Source organism: Dermacentor silvarum, chromosome 6 (genome assembly GCF_013339745.2).
Source record: "Dermacentor silvarum isolate Dsil-2018 chromosome 6, BIME_Dsil_1.4, whole genome shotgun sequence".
Taxonomy (NCBI): Eukaryota; Metazoa; Arthropoda; class Arachnida; order Ixodida; family Ixodidae; genus Dermacentor; species Dermacentor silvarum.
This window is the reverse complement of record NC_051159.1, coordinates 3,084,318-3,101,250: the sequence shown is the minus strand read 5'-3', so window position 1 is coordinate 3,101,250 and position 16,933 is coordinate 3,084,318. Positions and strand designations below refer to the sequence as shown.

The 16,933-nt window shown below is 43.6% G+C and overlaps 1 protein-coding gene across 5 annotated transcripts in view; it reads right to left on the bottom strand.

Annotated features, from left to right (window-relative positions):
- Nucleotides 1-1,577: 1,577 nt before the first annotated feature.
- The window catches only part of LOC119455253 (fasciclin-2-like), a 123,162-nt gene continuing 107,806 nt past the window's right edge, over nt 1,578-16,933 (bottom strand). For 3 of the 5 annotated variants that reach the window (XM_037716650.2, XM_037716652.2, XM_037716651.2), the window contains 2 exons: nt 15,806-15,880; nt 1,578-5,685 (listed from right to left, as the gene is read on the bottom strand). In XM_037716650.2, coding sequence (XP_037572578.1) covers nt 5,586-5,685; nt 15,806-15,880 — 175 coding nt within the window. In that variant the 3' untranslated portion in view covers nt 1,578-5,585. The remainder of the gene's footprint in view (nt 5,686-15,805; nt 15,881-16,933) is intronic. The other 2 variants (XM_049668664.1, XM_037716654.2) reach the window with 1 other exon arrangement.

The following is a 16,933-nucleotide window of genomic DNA, read 5'->3' as shown; positions in this document are numbered from 1 at the left end:
TTTAGCCATTTTTCGCGATGCGAAAGCCGCGTCCCCCCTTAAGCTTTACTGTTATTGATCTATGTCTTGTGTTTGTTTTTTGCTCTCGTGCTGCTTATATTTGCAATTTGTGTATGCTCTACACCTGTATAATTCCCCACTCCTGCCATAGCCCTAACAGCGCTGCAGTAGGTAAAAATAAATAAATAAATAATTATCGGCTAATTTCGTTCTTGACGCCTTTTGACACCCCCCTCCCCCTTCGGAAAATAAGCAGTGCACAATCAACCACCAGAAGAAGTACACTACCTGCAAGACAGGGGTGATATATGATATACCTTTATCACGTGGCCGAAGATATATAGGAAAAACAGGCAGGTGTGTCAATGACAGGACAAGAGAGCATGCAGCATCTTTAGAAGGAATCTCTGCTGGGCATCTCGCTTTTCATCATCGCCAGCACCATTGCACCGTACAACTTTACGACATACAGGTTTTAGAAAAAAGTAAAGACAAGCTGACGCCCGAAATTTTAGAAGCCATGGCCATTGACAGAAGCGGGCAATCATGCATCAGTACACTATCGATACTACTAACAGAAAAAGAAAAATACTTGCAAAAAGACGACATTTCGCTCTGTAAGACTGACAACCGGCATGACAGAAGGAAAAATCATTGGCTGTCTTGTGCTATAAAAGGTGTGGGAAACCAAGAATAAACATTCAGTTGCTAGTCCAGTGCGTGTCGTCGTCCCTTTCTGTCCGCGTCCATACTTTCTGCTGGAAACCATTTGTGTTTTTGCTATCCTTGCACCTTTGCATGTGAAAGAAATTAAGATCTAAAATGTGAATAGCTACGGAGACACTGCCTCTGTCATAAAAAAAAGCCTATTCTCGCCGCACCCGGCCACTATGCTTGTCATTGAATTTATTGTGAAAGTGATCTTTGCCAGCACTACATGCCACGGAACATCCTCATAGCCCTCGTAGTACTTTACACAGCTCATAATTTCAGTGTTGCTCTTTATATATATATATATATATATATAAAATCTATGAACACTCAAAATATTGTTGACAATGCTCTTGATATCTTTTGTCATGCATGTTTTCGCTAGACATGGTTATAGCATATGTTGCTAAAATGTCACTTTGACGTGATGCTACATCTGGTCATGTCATATTTTCATTAAATCAGTATGACCACAGCACTGTTTACTTTGACAATTATTCTTCACTGAACGTTAAATACTGGCATGCCTGAAGAAAAAAGCCCTTTTCCACTAATAGCTATCACCAGGTACATTCCAAAAACAATGAGCAGGCCAAACAATTAGTTACATTAATGTAAGCGTGTGACGAGAGATGAGAAAACCTAGTTTATCTTCACGACATGTCTGCACTCTGAAGGCGCTCTGAAAATGTGCAAACAGTAATGATTTGCTTTTCCCTAAAGAACACTAGGCATTTGTCGTAAGCACAGCTGACAAACATAAATCTAATCTTAAACAGCTTTCACATGTTTTGTATAGATTTTATTTACACTAATCCAAAACACCCGGTAGTCCTTGCAAAACAAATAATTCCAAATGTCAAGCATAATTTTTTATGAATCAACTTTATTAATGCACACACGTCACAGACCGAGTTCCAGCTGCAAACCTTAGAAACTTTACAACCCTTAATGAAACAAGATGAAACGCCATCCAAGCACTACAGTGCAAACGCATATATGTATATATATATATATGTATGTATAGACATTTATATATATATATACGCTCAGAAAACGAGTGCCATTCATAACCAACCAGAATTGTTTTTGATCTTATGGGCTGTACACTCACATACAAACACCTCAACGGTGCATCACACAACCATTCACAACTTGTTACTACGGCCATTCGGCACACGGTGCCAAGAAGATACAGCAACGCGACTACAGAGCTTGTAGCTTGCACCGATAAAAAAAAAAGATGAACAGAAACTATCGTGGAACTATCTGTGCCACTCCACAAAAAGAAAAGACCGCTGTCTTCAAAGAAAAGTTTGATTATGAGAACGGCACTACTCAAAGGATCCAAGTTAAAATGCACTTCACTATACTTGTTAAAATTCCTGCACACTTTTAAGGAACTTCAGATCGAATCATTAACAAACCCATAAAGCTCAAACAGAGTTTCCACACTGCCTCAAATTGAGGATCTGATCGCTTGCTGCAAGCCCACCTGGTAGCCATCCACAATAGTGGTCTTGCAGTGACTTCGAAGGAAACTGTCACAATTAACAAACTTTTGACTCCCGCAGAGGCCACCTCAGTCAGGCAGCCACAAACAAGTGCATGAACAAGGGAGCAAAGTCCCACCCACCCTTCTTTTTAAGACTCCCGAGAAAAGAGTGCCAGGACGGTAAGAGTTGAACCGCCATTCTCGTTGACTTCTGCACCCAGGTAGAAGCGCGGGTGAACCTGCCTTGCTTCACGGCACGGAAGACGAGCACAGACAGGCGCACATGTTCACGGCAGTGGCCAACGATGCCTGCCATAAATACTCTTTGCGGTAGCCAACAATGACTAAAGATGTACTTTGACAGCTCGTCTCCTCCGCAGAGCAGAAAAACAAAGGTTGAAGAGAGCAAAACACGAAATGTTGTGCTATGTACGAACTGGGCATGTGCTCAGGAGAAGCCCCAGGGACCGTTCTTACTTTTCATTATGCCCATATTCTAAACTAGTGTGGTTATTTGCAAATAAGATCTAGTTTCTTTTGCTTCGTTGCTTTCGACATACACATTGCCCTGTATACATCCGGCCCAGGTTAGCTGTGCCAGTACATTCAGTGACGTTTCTACCCTCTAGGCACATATGTAGGCAGCATTTGTAAAATATAGATGGACAGATAAATAGTACGAGTACAATAATATTTGGTCGATGCAGAGAACAGCTTGTTTAAAAGTTTGCTGCTTAGAGCACACAACATCTTATTTTTCATATACAAACACCTGTGTTTGGCCACTGTGTTCATGATGTTTGATGTAGAAAAATACAGTAGCTGAAGAGGGTACTAAGAATATTAAAAAGCTGAGCTTTACGATTTAGTTTCCTGAACCTGGACTAGCGAATACAGAAGTCAACGAGATGGCTGCAATCTAATGCAAATCTGCTACAGTGCACAAGCCCCTTAAAGAACCAACAGTGATAACAATCTTTTTTAGCAAGTGCGCCAACGTAACTTGCACAAAATAAACTCCTGCCAGTGCGTATAGCCGTTAACAATGCTGCCATTCAAATACTCACCCCTGAACAACAGCCAGCTAAAGAGAGTTTTGATCGCTAGGTCAGGCTTGAGCGATTTCATGTGCGAAGAACTCTCACCCAGCACCCATCCCCTTTCAAAGCACCTTCGACACACCACAATATGTGGCATAGTATTCTCCCGTTCACATTTTATCACGTCTGTGGTCGGCAGTAATGCTGCAGGATGAGGCGAGCTATGACTGAGCTGAAATGATTTCGGACAAACAGGCTATGAAGCAATCAGGAAACAGAAGGACATTACAGAGCATTTCACACTAATCTTTCCGAGAAACAAATTGATACACCTTTATGATGCAACTAGCAGCACTGCAAGGACAAAGGCAAGCGATAACAGAGCAGATCGTATTCTTCGTCCTTGCCTTTAACGAAACAGTGTTGTTACACGCTGCTGTAACAACACGTTCCTATGTGGCACACACAGCACTTATGTAACAACTTTGAGCACTGTTATTACACAACGTGCAAGACTGCAACATAGCAGGGCCTTGTGGCACACAAGACCCGTGATACTTGCCTTCATCCCTGTTCTTACCGCACTGTTAATTGCATCATAAACTGTACCGTCTTCCCTCACTGCGATTTTTTTTGTGTCCCTGCCCAAATGGCTATACAACAGGCTGCAACACCGAGCACAATGGCTTGGCAGAATCTGTATGAAGATAGCAGCAATGGCACTGGCCGCAGACCTTTGGCTTAAGGCTTCAGTGAAGCCTTTAGGTTAAATGCCTTATCACTGCGCGATGCATCGTCAAACTGCACTTTGAAAGCTCACACTGTTGGCTACCAGCCATTACAGACCAGCCCAGAACTGGTTGTGGGGAGCTTCAGAAGGTCGTATAGAAATGCTGGTCTCTGTCTCTCCACTAGCTTAAGCTCCAATGGCATGCACCTTGAGATGACAGCATGACATCTAAAGTGGACAGGGCATAGTGGCAGGACCAGGCAGGTCAGAAAGAACAAAAGAACTGACAGGAAATGCTTTTTACAAAGAGTCGCACGAGCATGCTTACACAAGTGGACACACACACGCACATGTCGATTACAAAAGAGCGTGGGTAAGAGACAAACTTCGCCTCTGTTTCGAAAAAGAAAAAACAGGAGAGAAACGAAGGAACTGGGAACCCGGGAAAGAGTGAGAATGGCCTGGAGATTCACGAAACTAGAAAAGAGATCAGTTTCTTTCACTCCCCAGAGTGAAACCACATTTAAAAATATTTACTATATATATATTCATTATATGCATGTGTAAATAAAACCAGCTCCTCTGAGCTAAAGGATAAAAAAAAAGGGGGGGGGGAGGCAACCTGAGAGAAGGCTATCTAACAGCATTCTCAGAAGGCCAAGTTGTGCATGATAAAAACATAGAACAATAAAACTAGAACGCTCCAAATAAGTAGTTTACATGGAATGGTTCGATGTGATTACTCTCTGATACACCACTAGGATAGCTGTCACAACAGACGATGGCAGCACAGCAATAAAGTCAATGTCTTCAATATATGAAAGTACAGCAGTGTCCTTGAACAACAACAATGCGGAAGAAAAGGAAAGCAGTAGCACAGTCCAACATTAATGTGTGTAGTCTGCCTTCGAGAACTTGCGCGGGTTTGCAGTGAGAACTGCTGCAAAAATGAAAAAAAGTAAAAAAAAAGGAAGAAAGTGGAACTTGCACTCAGCTACGCTTTATACAAGAGCAGTGTCTCTTCACACTTGTGCTCAGAGTGCTGGCAATGTGTCAAGTGTGCACATCCGTGAATAAACCAAATGCACTCCACGGCACATAGATGGTGCACACTTCCGATCCCTGAAGACAAAGGCAACTTAGTGATCCTGGTAATAAATGAACAAGCAATTACAACAACACTAGTCCAGTGAAGCTGCCGAGTTGTTCAAACAATTCGATCATGGCAACGTGAGACAAAGAACTGACACGTGCAGAAAGAAGTGAAATAAGAGTGGCTCACTCAAAATGCTTCACTACACGAACATATTAGCTGCGCACAACAGAAGCACATTGTGCGACGCATAAAATAAAGTAATTAAAGAAAAACAGATGGAGGAAATGAAATCGACTTTTACACATCCTTCGCAACTAAAACAGTGAGCGAGTGGTCAAACACCAAACAGCCAAAAAGGCAGTTTCGGAGAAGTCCCGTCGTCCTGTGGTTTGTTTGTTCTTCACTTCAGCTCCTAGCTGCAGTAGTGATCACGCTGACTTGCGTGGGCACTCCGGACACCGCCAGGGGGCAGCGCACGTCCCACTCCATGACAGGGGAGTCGGCCTCCCGGCGTCAGACCATGCTGTCTTTGGCAATGCTGGACTTGGAACCCTTCAGTGCATGGTTCTTGTCAGCAGGCTCAAATTTCAGGTCGTGTTTGCCATCCTTAAGCCTGCAATGAAGGAACAGAACAAAGCCACTGCTTTAAACCCATGGGTCTCTCGCACACAACAGGGGTTGTGTATGTTGTACACCGGCTTGGCCAAGAACAAAAATAGGACTGTTAAGTGAAACCAGTACTGAACATAGACATGCAGTAATCATTCAGTGCTCAGCGACATCGTTGTCCTGTCTTGTGTTGTTGAATACTGTTCTAGTACTCACTTTTTATAGACTATTGTTTTGCATTTGTTGGAAAGGAACAGTCCCACAGTGCTTTACTCAGGCTTGTACTGATGTGTATACTGTCCGGTTAGGTGGCTTTACAGGGTTAATAACCTGCAATGCTGGGTGCAACTCTATCTAAAGAAAGGCACTAGCGATCAAGAAGTGCTGCAAATACCTGGCCCCGAGTTGTGTCCGTTTATTGTCCCTTAAAAATCTACTGCAGTTAAATACAAGAGGTCCAGTCGTACATACCTCATAGGATTGCAATATATTAAAACAGATTCTGCTATTTAAAGCTTCATCAGTGTCTCTCTCTCTCTCTGTGTGAGTGAGTGTGTGTGCTGCACAAGTGTAAAAGAAAAAATTAAATTCTGGGGTCTTGCATGTCAAAACCAGTCTGATTGCGAGGCACGCCGTAGTGGGGGACTCCGGATTAATTTTGACCACCTGGGGTTCTTTAGTGTGCACCCAATGTGTGGTACATGGGCATTTTTACAGTTTGCTCCCATTACACACGTGTACTAGTGAATACAAATTTACTCACTCTATCCAAGACACCGCATATCCAAGAAGTGAATGATAATTGGGCGAAGCACCGGGGGATCATTCGGGCAAAACGCCGGAAGCGTTCTCAGGAAGCGGAACCGGAAGTGGACCTGGAAGCGGAACCGGAAGCCGACTTCCGACTTACGGTTCCGGCTTCCGGAGGTTGGCGTACGTATACTATACATATACATACATACATAGCGGTCTCCATGCCAACCAGAGCTACGGACTACGAGGGACAAGGCTCGGCCCTAAGGTGCTTCGCCCCTAAAAGAATGAATGGAAACTGTGTTGTCCTAGCTTTCTTTGTGACCAGCCCTCACTGCTGCTCCCAATTTTATTTAACCCATAATAACACTCAGGCCGCATCTGTGGTCTTATTCAGGGTTTGCAGCATTCATGTCGCATACCAGTCATCATCTAAGACTGCACACCCTCACATTGTGCTTGCTGGCATGCAGAACGAGTGAACCAAGTGTTTTCACAAGGGGACAAGGGTATGAAACATTGAGAAATGGGAGAAAACTTCTTATGAAGGCCAACTGCAACAATATGTCATTTGGGCTAAAAAATGTCGCAGTTTCACCCGAAAGGCGAAGCATCAATGGCGATAGCAACTTAGTAGAGAGCTATACGGAGTAAGGATAGTAGCTTTAGCAGCTGTACACACTTGGACATGCAGCAGCACCAGCAACGCACAGAACTGTTGTCGACGCCGTCGGCGTTTAGCCCGCGTTCGCACCGAACGCGCGCAGCGTTGGTACTGTTGCCGGTGCTTCTGGGGGCTGCTCGGAGGTTTTCGACGAGGAATGGGACACTCCTCGAGCAGCGTCGGAAATCTTACCCACCTTCTCGCCTCGCAACGTTTTTATATAAATACGCATTTGGTGCTGCAGCTAAACGTCGAGTTAAACGCGCGTCCCTCGCGCCCTTTCAGTCGCACATACAGCGTCTGGAGCGCGGCGACAATTTCATCGCTGTTGACGTCATACGGAACCTCACGGCGACGGGGACACCGACGCCGACGGCAGAAATCCGCTTTGGAGTGTCTATATAATTGCTATCGCAATAAAACACTTTCATGTCGCACGTATTCAGCAACAGAAAGCTGCATCCGGAGTGTTGCGCGTTGTTCTAGAATTTTCTCATTGACACGTTTCATCTAATTATATTATTTAAGTTTATTAATCAATTAAGACTAATTAGGTAATCAGGCGGAATGCAAAAAATAATCCGAGTATTTCCAAGCGATGGCAAACAACATTCCTGTGGTTCTATCCAGCTATGTGACATTTTCATATTTTAAAATCTTGGTGCATGATAGTAGGAACACCCTGTATATATGGTGGTTCTGTCTGTTCCGGACCACCATCAATTGCACTTCGCTCCTCGAAAAGTCAGGATCTGTGCTGAGTGAGCTCCTGGACAACATTTCGCAGAGGTGCAACGTCATGCTCACGCATTTCTCTCACATTTACCGCTAAATCGCCATTGAATTTTATTTTAACCCTTTCCCTACCATGGGGAAAATAGGTGTTTTTTGTATGTTACGGCAGATGTTTTTCTCTGAAGGAACTACTGCACTGAATATTTAATGTAATACATAAACAGAAAGCAAAATAAATGAACTTTTCACGCATAAAAGTTTTATTAACGAGATGTATGTCATAAAAAAGTTGTCGCAGTTTCACCTAAAAGGCGAAGCATCAACTGCGATAGCAAATTTGTAGAGAGCTATACGGAGTAATGATAGTAGCTTTATCAGCTGTATAAACTTGGACATGCAGCAGCACCGGCAACACGCAGAACTGTTGTCGACGCCGTCGGCGTTTTGCCCGCGTTCGCTCAAAATGCGTGCGGCGTGGGTGACTGTTGCCGGAGCCTCTGATATAAATAGGCACATGGTGCCGCAGCTAAACGTCTCCTCCCTTCCCTTCCCCATGACCTCTTGCGCGTCGGAAGAAGGCGCGTTTGCTCTACATATATGGCGATTGTAAAGGAGGAAAGAGACGCCTACTTCTGCAGCCCTTAAGGGAGCACGGCACAGAACGCGCGTTTGTTCTCCGCCGTGCGTTCACTCCCCGTAAAAGCGCGCGCCCCTCGCGCCCTTTCACTCGCACATACAGCGTTCGGCGCGCGGCAACGATTTCATCTCCATTGACGTCATACGGAACCTCACGACGACGGCAGAAATTTGCTTTTGAGTGTCCATATAATTGCTATCGCAATAAAATGACTATAAATGCATATCGTATACTCTCAAAGTAATCTTGGCAAAGCCACAAGGGTGGTAATTGTCAAAGTTTCTTATTAGCAGCCCTTAATTAGCCCCTGGAGGTGAGCGGTAGCGATGCAGATATGGGGAAAGTCCCAGAACCGTACAAGAGTGCCGGCTTCTCAGTTATGCCTAGGCACATCACTCGTTCGACATTTTCTGGTTGATGGGTGTCTCTCGGTGTGCTTTCTTGTTGCACCCGTGATTTGAGTTGTCGCAAGAATGTTGACGCGTTGCGTGGCCCTCAGGTGCTCGAACACGTGTGTGAATGCGAACGATGGCTGTGCAGTACATAACACTGTGCAAAGGAAGGCGGAACACATCTTTGATATCCCAGCTTTCAAGGTGCGAGCATGCCCCACAATGCAGCAGGAAAGTGCGACATGGACCAGCCAACGTGCACAAGGCATGTAAACTGCACTTGACGAAGCTGCACATGCTACATTTCACGAGTACAGTCACTTACCCGTGCAAGATCTGCTAGTCAAACGCTTTCTCAGGACACCTATAACTACACTCAGTTCTGTGGAATTGCAGTGTTCATTCCAGGATACCATGCATTCCACAGATCAGATCACCAAAATGTCAACAAATCCATTCATACTGCCTTCATAGAGCACGTTCATTAAAGAGCCTACTGTTTGCATTGTTACTTTTCATTTATCACCAGTAAAGTGGTAAGTAAAATAAAGGTAGACTCAACTGTAGGTGGCAACAACATAATTTAAAGCATTGCGTGGATCACTGAAGCACGAGATGCCAACGTGCGCAAGGCTGGCGGGGCCCAAATAAGACATGCTTAGCCACAATGATGCACGAAAGGCAAATGTAAGCTGTATTTAGTGGCAACATTCTCAAGCGATTATTTCCGGTGTTGTGTCATCTTTGAGACATTTCACAGATCTACATCATACGCGTCGAAGCACCCAAATGCATGGCCGGTCTGGAGCATGCAACGCGTGAGACTGTCCAGACTGTCCGCGACGAATCAAAGCCCTTCTGACAGAGCGCGAAAACTGCTATCAGCAGGAACCACATACTGCATTTGCCACGAAGATGAACGTGACGCAGTGGCCATGGTGTAGATGCAGCAGCAAATATGCCGCTAGAGCGAGACAGGCGAAAATTACGCTCACTTTTTGCTGAACCTCAGCTACTTCTTATCCTTTCCTGCAGATACTGGCGGTACAGTGGAATCTCGATAATACGAATCTCACGGGGTCACGAAAAAATTCGTATTAGCCGAAATTCGTATCATCGAAACAATTAAAACTAGCTAAATTAAAGAGTCGAGAGGTGAACTCACTCAGGCACACTGTAGAGCACGAGTCCAAGGGCGATAAAGTCGTCACCCTCACTTTCACTCGCGCCATATGCGCGAGTGAAAGGATGCGCGCGCCTTCACGGACAGCGAACGCACAGCGGAGAGCAAACGCGACTTCCGTTGCGCGAAAGGCCATGGGGGTATGGAAGGGAGGGAGGGGGGGTGACGCTGTGCTGTGGCGCCAAATGCTTATCTTGCAACCGAGCGCAAGGGTAACTGGCGACGAAATCTCCCCACGCGAAAGGAGCAAAGCGGGAAGGTAGCGCGGGAGGGAGGGGGGGGGGGGGCGACGGCTCCTACTCTGCCAACAAATGCGTTCTTGTACTTTGCGCCTGTGCCGGCTGTCGGTGTTGTCGGGCCGAAAAATAGGCCAAAATAGGCCGAAAAATAAACTGATCCCACCACATGAAGATATTTTAAATTCCCATCCTGTAGAAATAGTGGAGCAGTTCAAATGGCTAGGGGTAATATTTTCTTCAAATATGTCATGGGATTGTCACGCTAATTACATATTAAGCAAAATAGCTGAAATCACTGGCGTTACAGGTCGCTTAAAATATATCCTTCTTACACAAACTAAGACGCTGATTTACAGCTCAATCTTCAGCTCATATTTGAATTATTGCGAGTTAGTTTAGGGTACCACAATGTTTACTAACCTTGAGCGCATTCACTAATCCAAAAAAGGTATCTCCGACATGTGTATAATTCGTCATACAGACATCCGGGCGCAGCTTTATTTAGTCACTCTGGAGTGATTAAAGTACATAACCTTTATAAATATTGCCTTAGTGTCATCTTTAAATCGGAAATTAGAAATAACACAGGTGAAAATTTCCAACTGGGATCAGCTGGGATGAACTGGTCCAACTGGTCCAACCAGTTACACACCAACTGGTCCCAGTCGGAAAGCAACTGGGTAGCAACTGGTTCCAGTTGGGATCCAACTGGAACAATTTCCAGTTATACTGGGAGTGACTGGCTCCAGTTGGATTCCAACTGAAACTTTGACCAGTTGTACTGGAATCAACTGGCTCCAGTTGGATTCCAACTGGAACTTTGACCAGTTGTATCAGTAGCAACTGGAACCAACTTAAACATTGGCCAGTTGTACTGGTAGCAGCTGGTTCCAGTTTGGATCCGAGTGAAATGGTGACCAGAAGTTTAACTGAAAGCAAGTAACATGCAGTGCTTGCTAAGACAGCAGCAGCTAGTCCTACTTATACTGAGCAATTAAGTTTGGCAGTTTGAGCAACCCTAGCAAACATTCTAATAGAAGTTTGTATTATTTAGTCTAATACAGTTTTGTATTAGTTGGTGTATCAGACCAATAGAAATTTCTATTAGTCATACTGATTTACCTATCAATGTGTATTATACTTATACAAGCAGTGTTGCGTGTTTACTAGTTTCTCTATTAGACTAATAGGTCATATCGGTTTTATGCAGATTGCTGCTGGTCTGATACAACATGTACTGCTGGATTCTGCAGCTCTTGTTTGCTGGTGAAAGTTGATTGACAAAAAATTAGACTAGCGGACCACTTGCTTGCATGGAGAGGTGTTTCTAATTAATCACTGAATAATTAAAAATTCTGCTGTACAATTGTGCAGCAGATTGCGTTCGCACGTTTGCATTAGTTTCAGCGCACCATCTCTCAGCGACATACACAAAAGCGACGTGCGCCTACATGGTCTTGCCAATTTTGCTTCACTGAGCCTTGTCGCGATGAGTAGTTGAGGAAACAGCTAGTGTTTACAGCACAGCGATTACTTCCCCACGAAAAAAAAATAAAAAATTCTGCAAGGCAGAATCGCGGTGCTCGGTCAGCTTACGAACGACGGTGGAATAACAAAAACCATATTTGTTTGCGGCTGAAGTGTCGGCAGTGACATATTTTCTGTTGAAGTGCGCATAAAGTGAATGTTAAACTTTTAATCTAAATTGCTAACTTGATACCTCATATAAAAGACCGTAATATTTATTGACATCAAAGAGCAGTATCGCAGAGAAGAGAACACGGCGGGTGGGAAGGACATAAAACTGCGACCGTAGTTAGCCGTAGTTGCGCACAGCATGTGTGCAATGGTGGCTGCCATGTCAAGGCAAGGCGTCACGCGAGGCGTGCGTGCATGTTAGTGAATGACCGATGTGCTTTTAGGGAGCCCGTGGTGTTAGCGCCTGCGCAATCTCATTCATGCAGTAGTATATTTGGATAGTTTTATCTATGGCTGCTGTTGCGACTTGTCCTGTCGTGTCACGTGGCGTCGTTTTTTACTATGATAAACATTTTGAGCTAGCATATATCACACTGTCTTAAAATTAGTTTGGTAATTGCGGAGCCACGTTATTCTAATGCGGAAGCAAGTATGTTTGACCCGTCCTTCGAGGCTTTGTAGATCTATCAGCGTGCATTGATGTGCAGTGTTTTCCCCGGCGCCGATTTACCATTCCGAGGTAATTACACTTCTTATTTATGCTTCTGTAGTACAGTATGAAATGTTTTTTTTTTTTTATCCCGACGGTGGACGTAAGTAGTACTTCTGTCCAGTGCTGTCAGGCCGATTGCTGTCTGCGTTGGAGCAATGACATGCCTGTTTCCGACAATACTGTGCAAGATTTCCGTCGAGAGTTCCTTATATCTGCCTACTGTTTCGATGGAACACACATATTATGTTGATTTTGTCTGCTTTATAATTGTCCTGTCGTGTCACGTGGCGTCATTTTTTATTATGATAAGCATTTTGAGCTAGCACATATCACACTGTCCTAAAATTAGTTTGGTAATTGCAGAGCCACATTATTCTAATGTGGAAGCAAATATTACCAGCTTAAACGTTTAGTGGTAGAACTAGCACCCCTGTTTTTAACTGCTTCTATATGTGTGTATTTTTGTGCCCAGGTTTCTTTTAACCACTTCCTGAAAAGGACGTCCTTTGGTCGAAGTCAACGAAAAGCTCTCAATCAAGATTGCTGACCTGACGAAGATCTCGAAAGAGGAATCTGTAAAAATACATGCTGCGCTAATAAATGTTTTTAGCAATTTTACCTGTTTTTCGTTATGTATCTGTTACATTGCAACATTTTCTCTCACACCAATATACCTATTAGACTAATACACTAACAGACCTACTGGCCAATAGAACAATTAGACTAATGCACTGATAGACCCAATAGACTGTATTAGTGTCAATAACCTAATAGGCTATTAGTTTTTGTCTTAGAATTTTTGCTAGGGAATAATAACAGCTGAACTGCCTTAGTTGTGTGAAATCCATCAGCAGACTACACTTGATAGGCTTCTGCACGGGCCAGTTACAATGGGTACCAACTGGGAATTGTTCCATAAACCAGTTTAACCGGAACCAGTTGCATTCCCAGTTGGAAATTTTCCCCTGGGAATATAACTGTTGTGGTGTCATCCGTCATGCGATAAGACAATCGAGTGTCATAAATTGTGGGCTTGCAAACTAGTGCTGGCTGCGCATGCACCGAGAGATAGCCAGTGCTTATATACGCGCTCGAGTATCGTTGTATGTTCACTTCTTGTTGACTTGAGGCTGCCAGTGTGCACCTCAATAATAAAGTACGTCCTAGCCCGGTCCCGGTGTCAAGCTACAACAATAACCAACCTCAGGAAATTAGCAGAACTAAGGAAAAAGGTATTAGGATATCCAACAAGGCATGGCGAGGAATGGATAGTACCGATACCTCAACTTAATCTTGGAAAAGAATGCCTTCACCATACTCTTGCATCTCTTAATGGCTATGGAGTCAATAATTTTGATTTGTTTTCCTGTTTGCGCGAAGAACTTCATAGTACATATTTAAATAACATGGATTAGGTTTGCTTATGTGTACATATTGCTGTTTCGTGTATTCTCTGGTACTTTGTGTACTTATCTATGTTTTAAAATTGTACAAGTTCCAGTACTGCTCCCCTGCTAAACATTAGATTTGTAGACCCGTCAAGCTGTCCTGGCGCAGCTGTTGCGTACAACTTCCCCCATCTGTACTGCAAGATGGGAATCAAATGAATGAATGAAACAGCGTGTGCTCTGCTCTACGTATTAGCCGGTAAGAAGAAGCGTAACTGTATCGCTTCATTTTATGTGTTCTCAATCGCCTATGTTGGCGCCAGGAAATCGTACGAAATAATGGGATTGTATCCATGAGGTTCTACTGTATTAGGTGTCACTTATCAAAATGTTTATTTGGTGAGGAGAACTAAAACAAGCTGCAAGAGATATAGAGAAAGCCCAGAGAATGGTGTCGACGATGTGCTGGAGCTGCCATGAGCTTTAGGGCAGGCAAAGCAGTTTGCTGTCTTCAGTGAGTAACATGTATGCCTATAAGTACACCGAACACCAATGCAGCGAACTCAGCTGGCATAGGTTTACTTCTAAGTGCACGTGGGGACAAGAGGTTTCTGTTAAAGGTTACTATTAGAGATGCCTTAGAGCAAAGAAGCCGAGAGCCAAAGTACTACCATGGACAAAAAGAAAAAAAAAAGTGCGAATGTATAAAGTGCAACACTTACAAGTAATAACTTGAAGTGAGATTTTGTACATCGGCGAGTGTCCAATCACCAGAAACAGTGTTTGCCCCAGACCAAGTTTACAAGTCAAAGTCATGCAGACATCATATATATAGTAGAAAAAAAGAAAGCTGCTCCAGTTAGCTCTGGCTTAATTGCACTTGTCCGCAATAGTGCTTGCCAGGTATTTTTGCCTACAACCAACCCACCTAACTAGGAACTTCTCTGCACTAGGAGCTGCGGTGACTTGTTCATGTCTAAAGTAGGGAGAGGGCAATGTCAAAACCCTGGAAGCACAATGGTATCAACTCCTTTTTTCATTAGTGAAAAGTGTAGCACAGTTACTGAGCAACAGACAGCCATTTGATAGCAAGAAAACTCAGGTGCTCCACGAATCAAACAACAGGTTCAAAGTGCAACAGCTGACCTTCTCGTAGAGGGATGCATCAGAAAAATAAAAATTCCACATAAAAGGAAAGATGGTGCAGAGGAATGAGACAACAGACGAAGCCATGGCTAAGCTTCGGCACATGCAGCTTTCATACCCAAGCACACACACAATAAAAGCCATTCAACATGTTGTGCAGGAAAGCCTCAGCTAGCTTCAGGTGCACAGATAAAAATTGGTCTGAACTCCTGCACATTGTGCTGTGTCACCGTGTGGACCTTGGCACTCACAAAGCGTCAGAAGTCATTCGCAAGACACAAAACATTTGCAAGCTACTTTCTTGGAACACTAATGCTAAGAGCATAACTCGCCGCCTTTTCGATGCTTGTACATGCTAAAATACTGCTACACTTCATTACAGCAAAACCACATTATTGGGAATCTTGCCTCATTTAAAGCTTCACATCCTGTGCAATGTAGGTGACTTTAAGATCTGGCTATGCAAAGTAGCAATCACAGGAGTGTGAAAGTGCTTTATTCAAGAATTATGGACCACTGCTGCCACGCCTTGGGTTAATAAAGTGATGCCTGAACTGATATTGTTGTGAAAAACAATGACTGATGTGTTGCCACTACACTGATGTAAAGCCACTAGCACGAGTTATGGCAGTGGCACTACAAGAAAAGCTAAAATGTGAGACAGTGTTCAGACCGCCTGTCCTTGCTTAGAAGAACCTGAAGCAAGCCGAAGGCAACACGGTGCGAGGAAAAAAAAAAAGGAAGTAAAAAAAAAAAAAAAACTGGAACTGGCCAGCCTGGTAGAAGTGGTGCCTACCCTTTGGTGTCAATCATGGGAGTGTCTTCGGCGGCATCTCTCGTCTTCTCGTCGGGTGTGCTCAACAATTCCTTGCTGATTATTTTAAAAGAAAAGAAAGAAAAAAGGAAACAGAGGAGGAAAAAAAAAGAAAGAAAAAAGTTTCATGGCCAAGGGAAAAAAAAAAAAAAACGAATCAAATGTCAGTGCCAAACAAATAAAAAACAGGCAGAAATGAAAATGCAAGAACACAAAAGCCAACAAGAGTCGGCCAAGTCTCAGAGCTGCACATACATGCTAATCAAGCACAAAGACAAAGAAAAAAAAATCACTGCATGGGCATGAAGCATCTACCAGCAAGACTACAGCTGCACAATGCATGCTTTGCAAGGTCACCTTTCGTGTAATCGGCAGAAAAAAAAAAAAAATTCAAACAACATACATCATTTCAACATACAACCAGCCATGATGTGGTAACTATCTTGAGTTTTTGCTTGCTAACAGGAATTCCACTTACCATTGAATTCTTTCTGACCATTCCTTTGTACAGGCGATCAAGAAGACAAGACCGAAACAACATTTATGTTGGTAGCTGCCGATTGACTTTTTTTATATGCTAGCACCAATGAACAGGAACAGCATGCACAGGTGAGGATCCCAAGTAGTTGTGAATGAAAGCAGGCACATACAGTGCTAATCATAGTTACGTGTTTTTTGGTCAGCGCAACAGTGACCTGACCACAAACTATGCTGAGCAAAAGCCACAGACAAACTGCGCAGTTCAGGTCATGCAAGTAATACAAACTGTAGCACCAGTGGCAGCCGCGCCACTTCGTTGGCAGTTGTAATTTCCAACAACATTGTCAAATAAACTTGCGCCTGGCTGTAAGCAAGTATTACAGTTTCCAAATGACCACATTAATGTCACAGGTACAGACAGCCATATCAGCTAAGGCAATAAAATACACTTATAAGTGGCACCAGACATCACAAAGGACAGAAGACATAGAAAGACAACTGCAAGTAACTTTACGGTTGTCTCATTCAAATGTATGCAAATGAAAAAAAGACTCAGCCAGAAGCCAATGCATTGACAATTAGATTTGTCTCCATCAGGGCAGCCTAAAAAAATTAAATTCTGGGATTTTA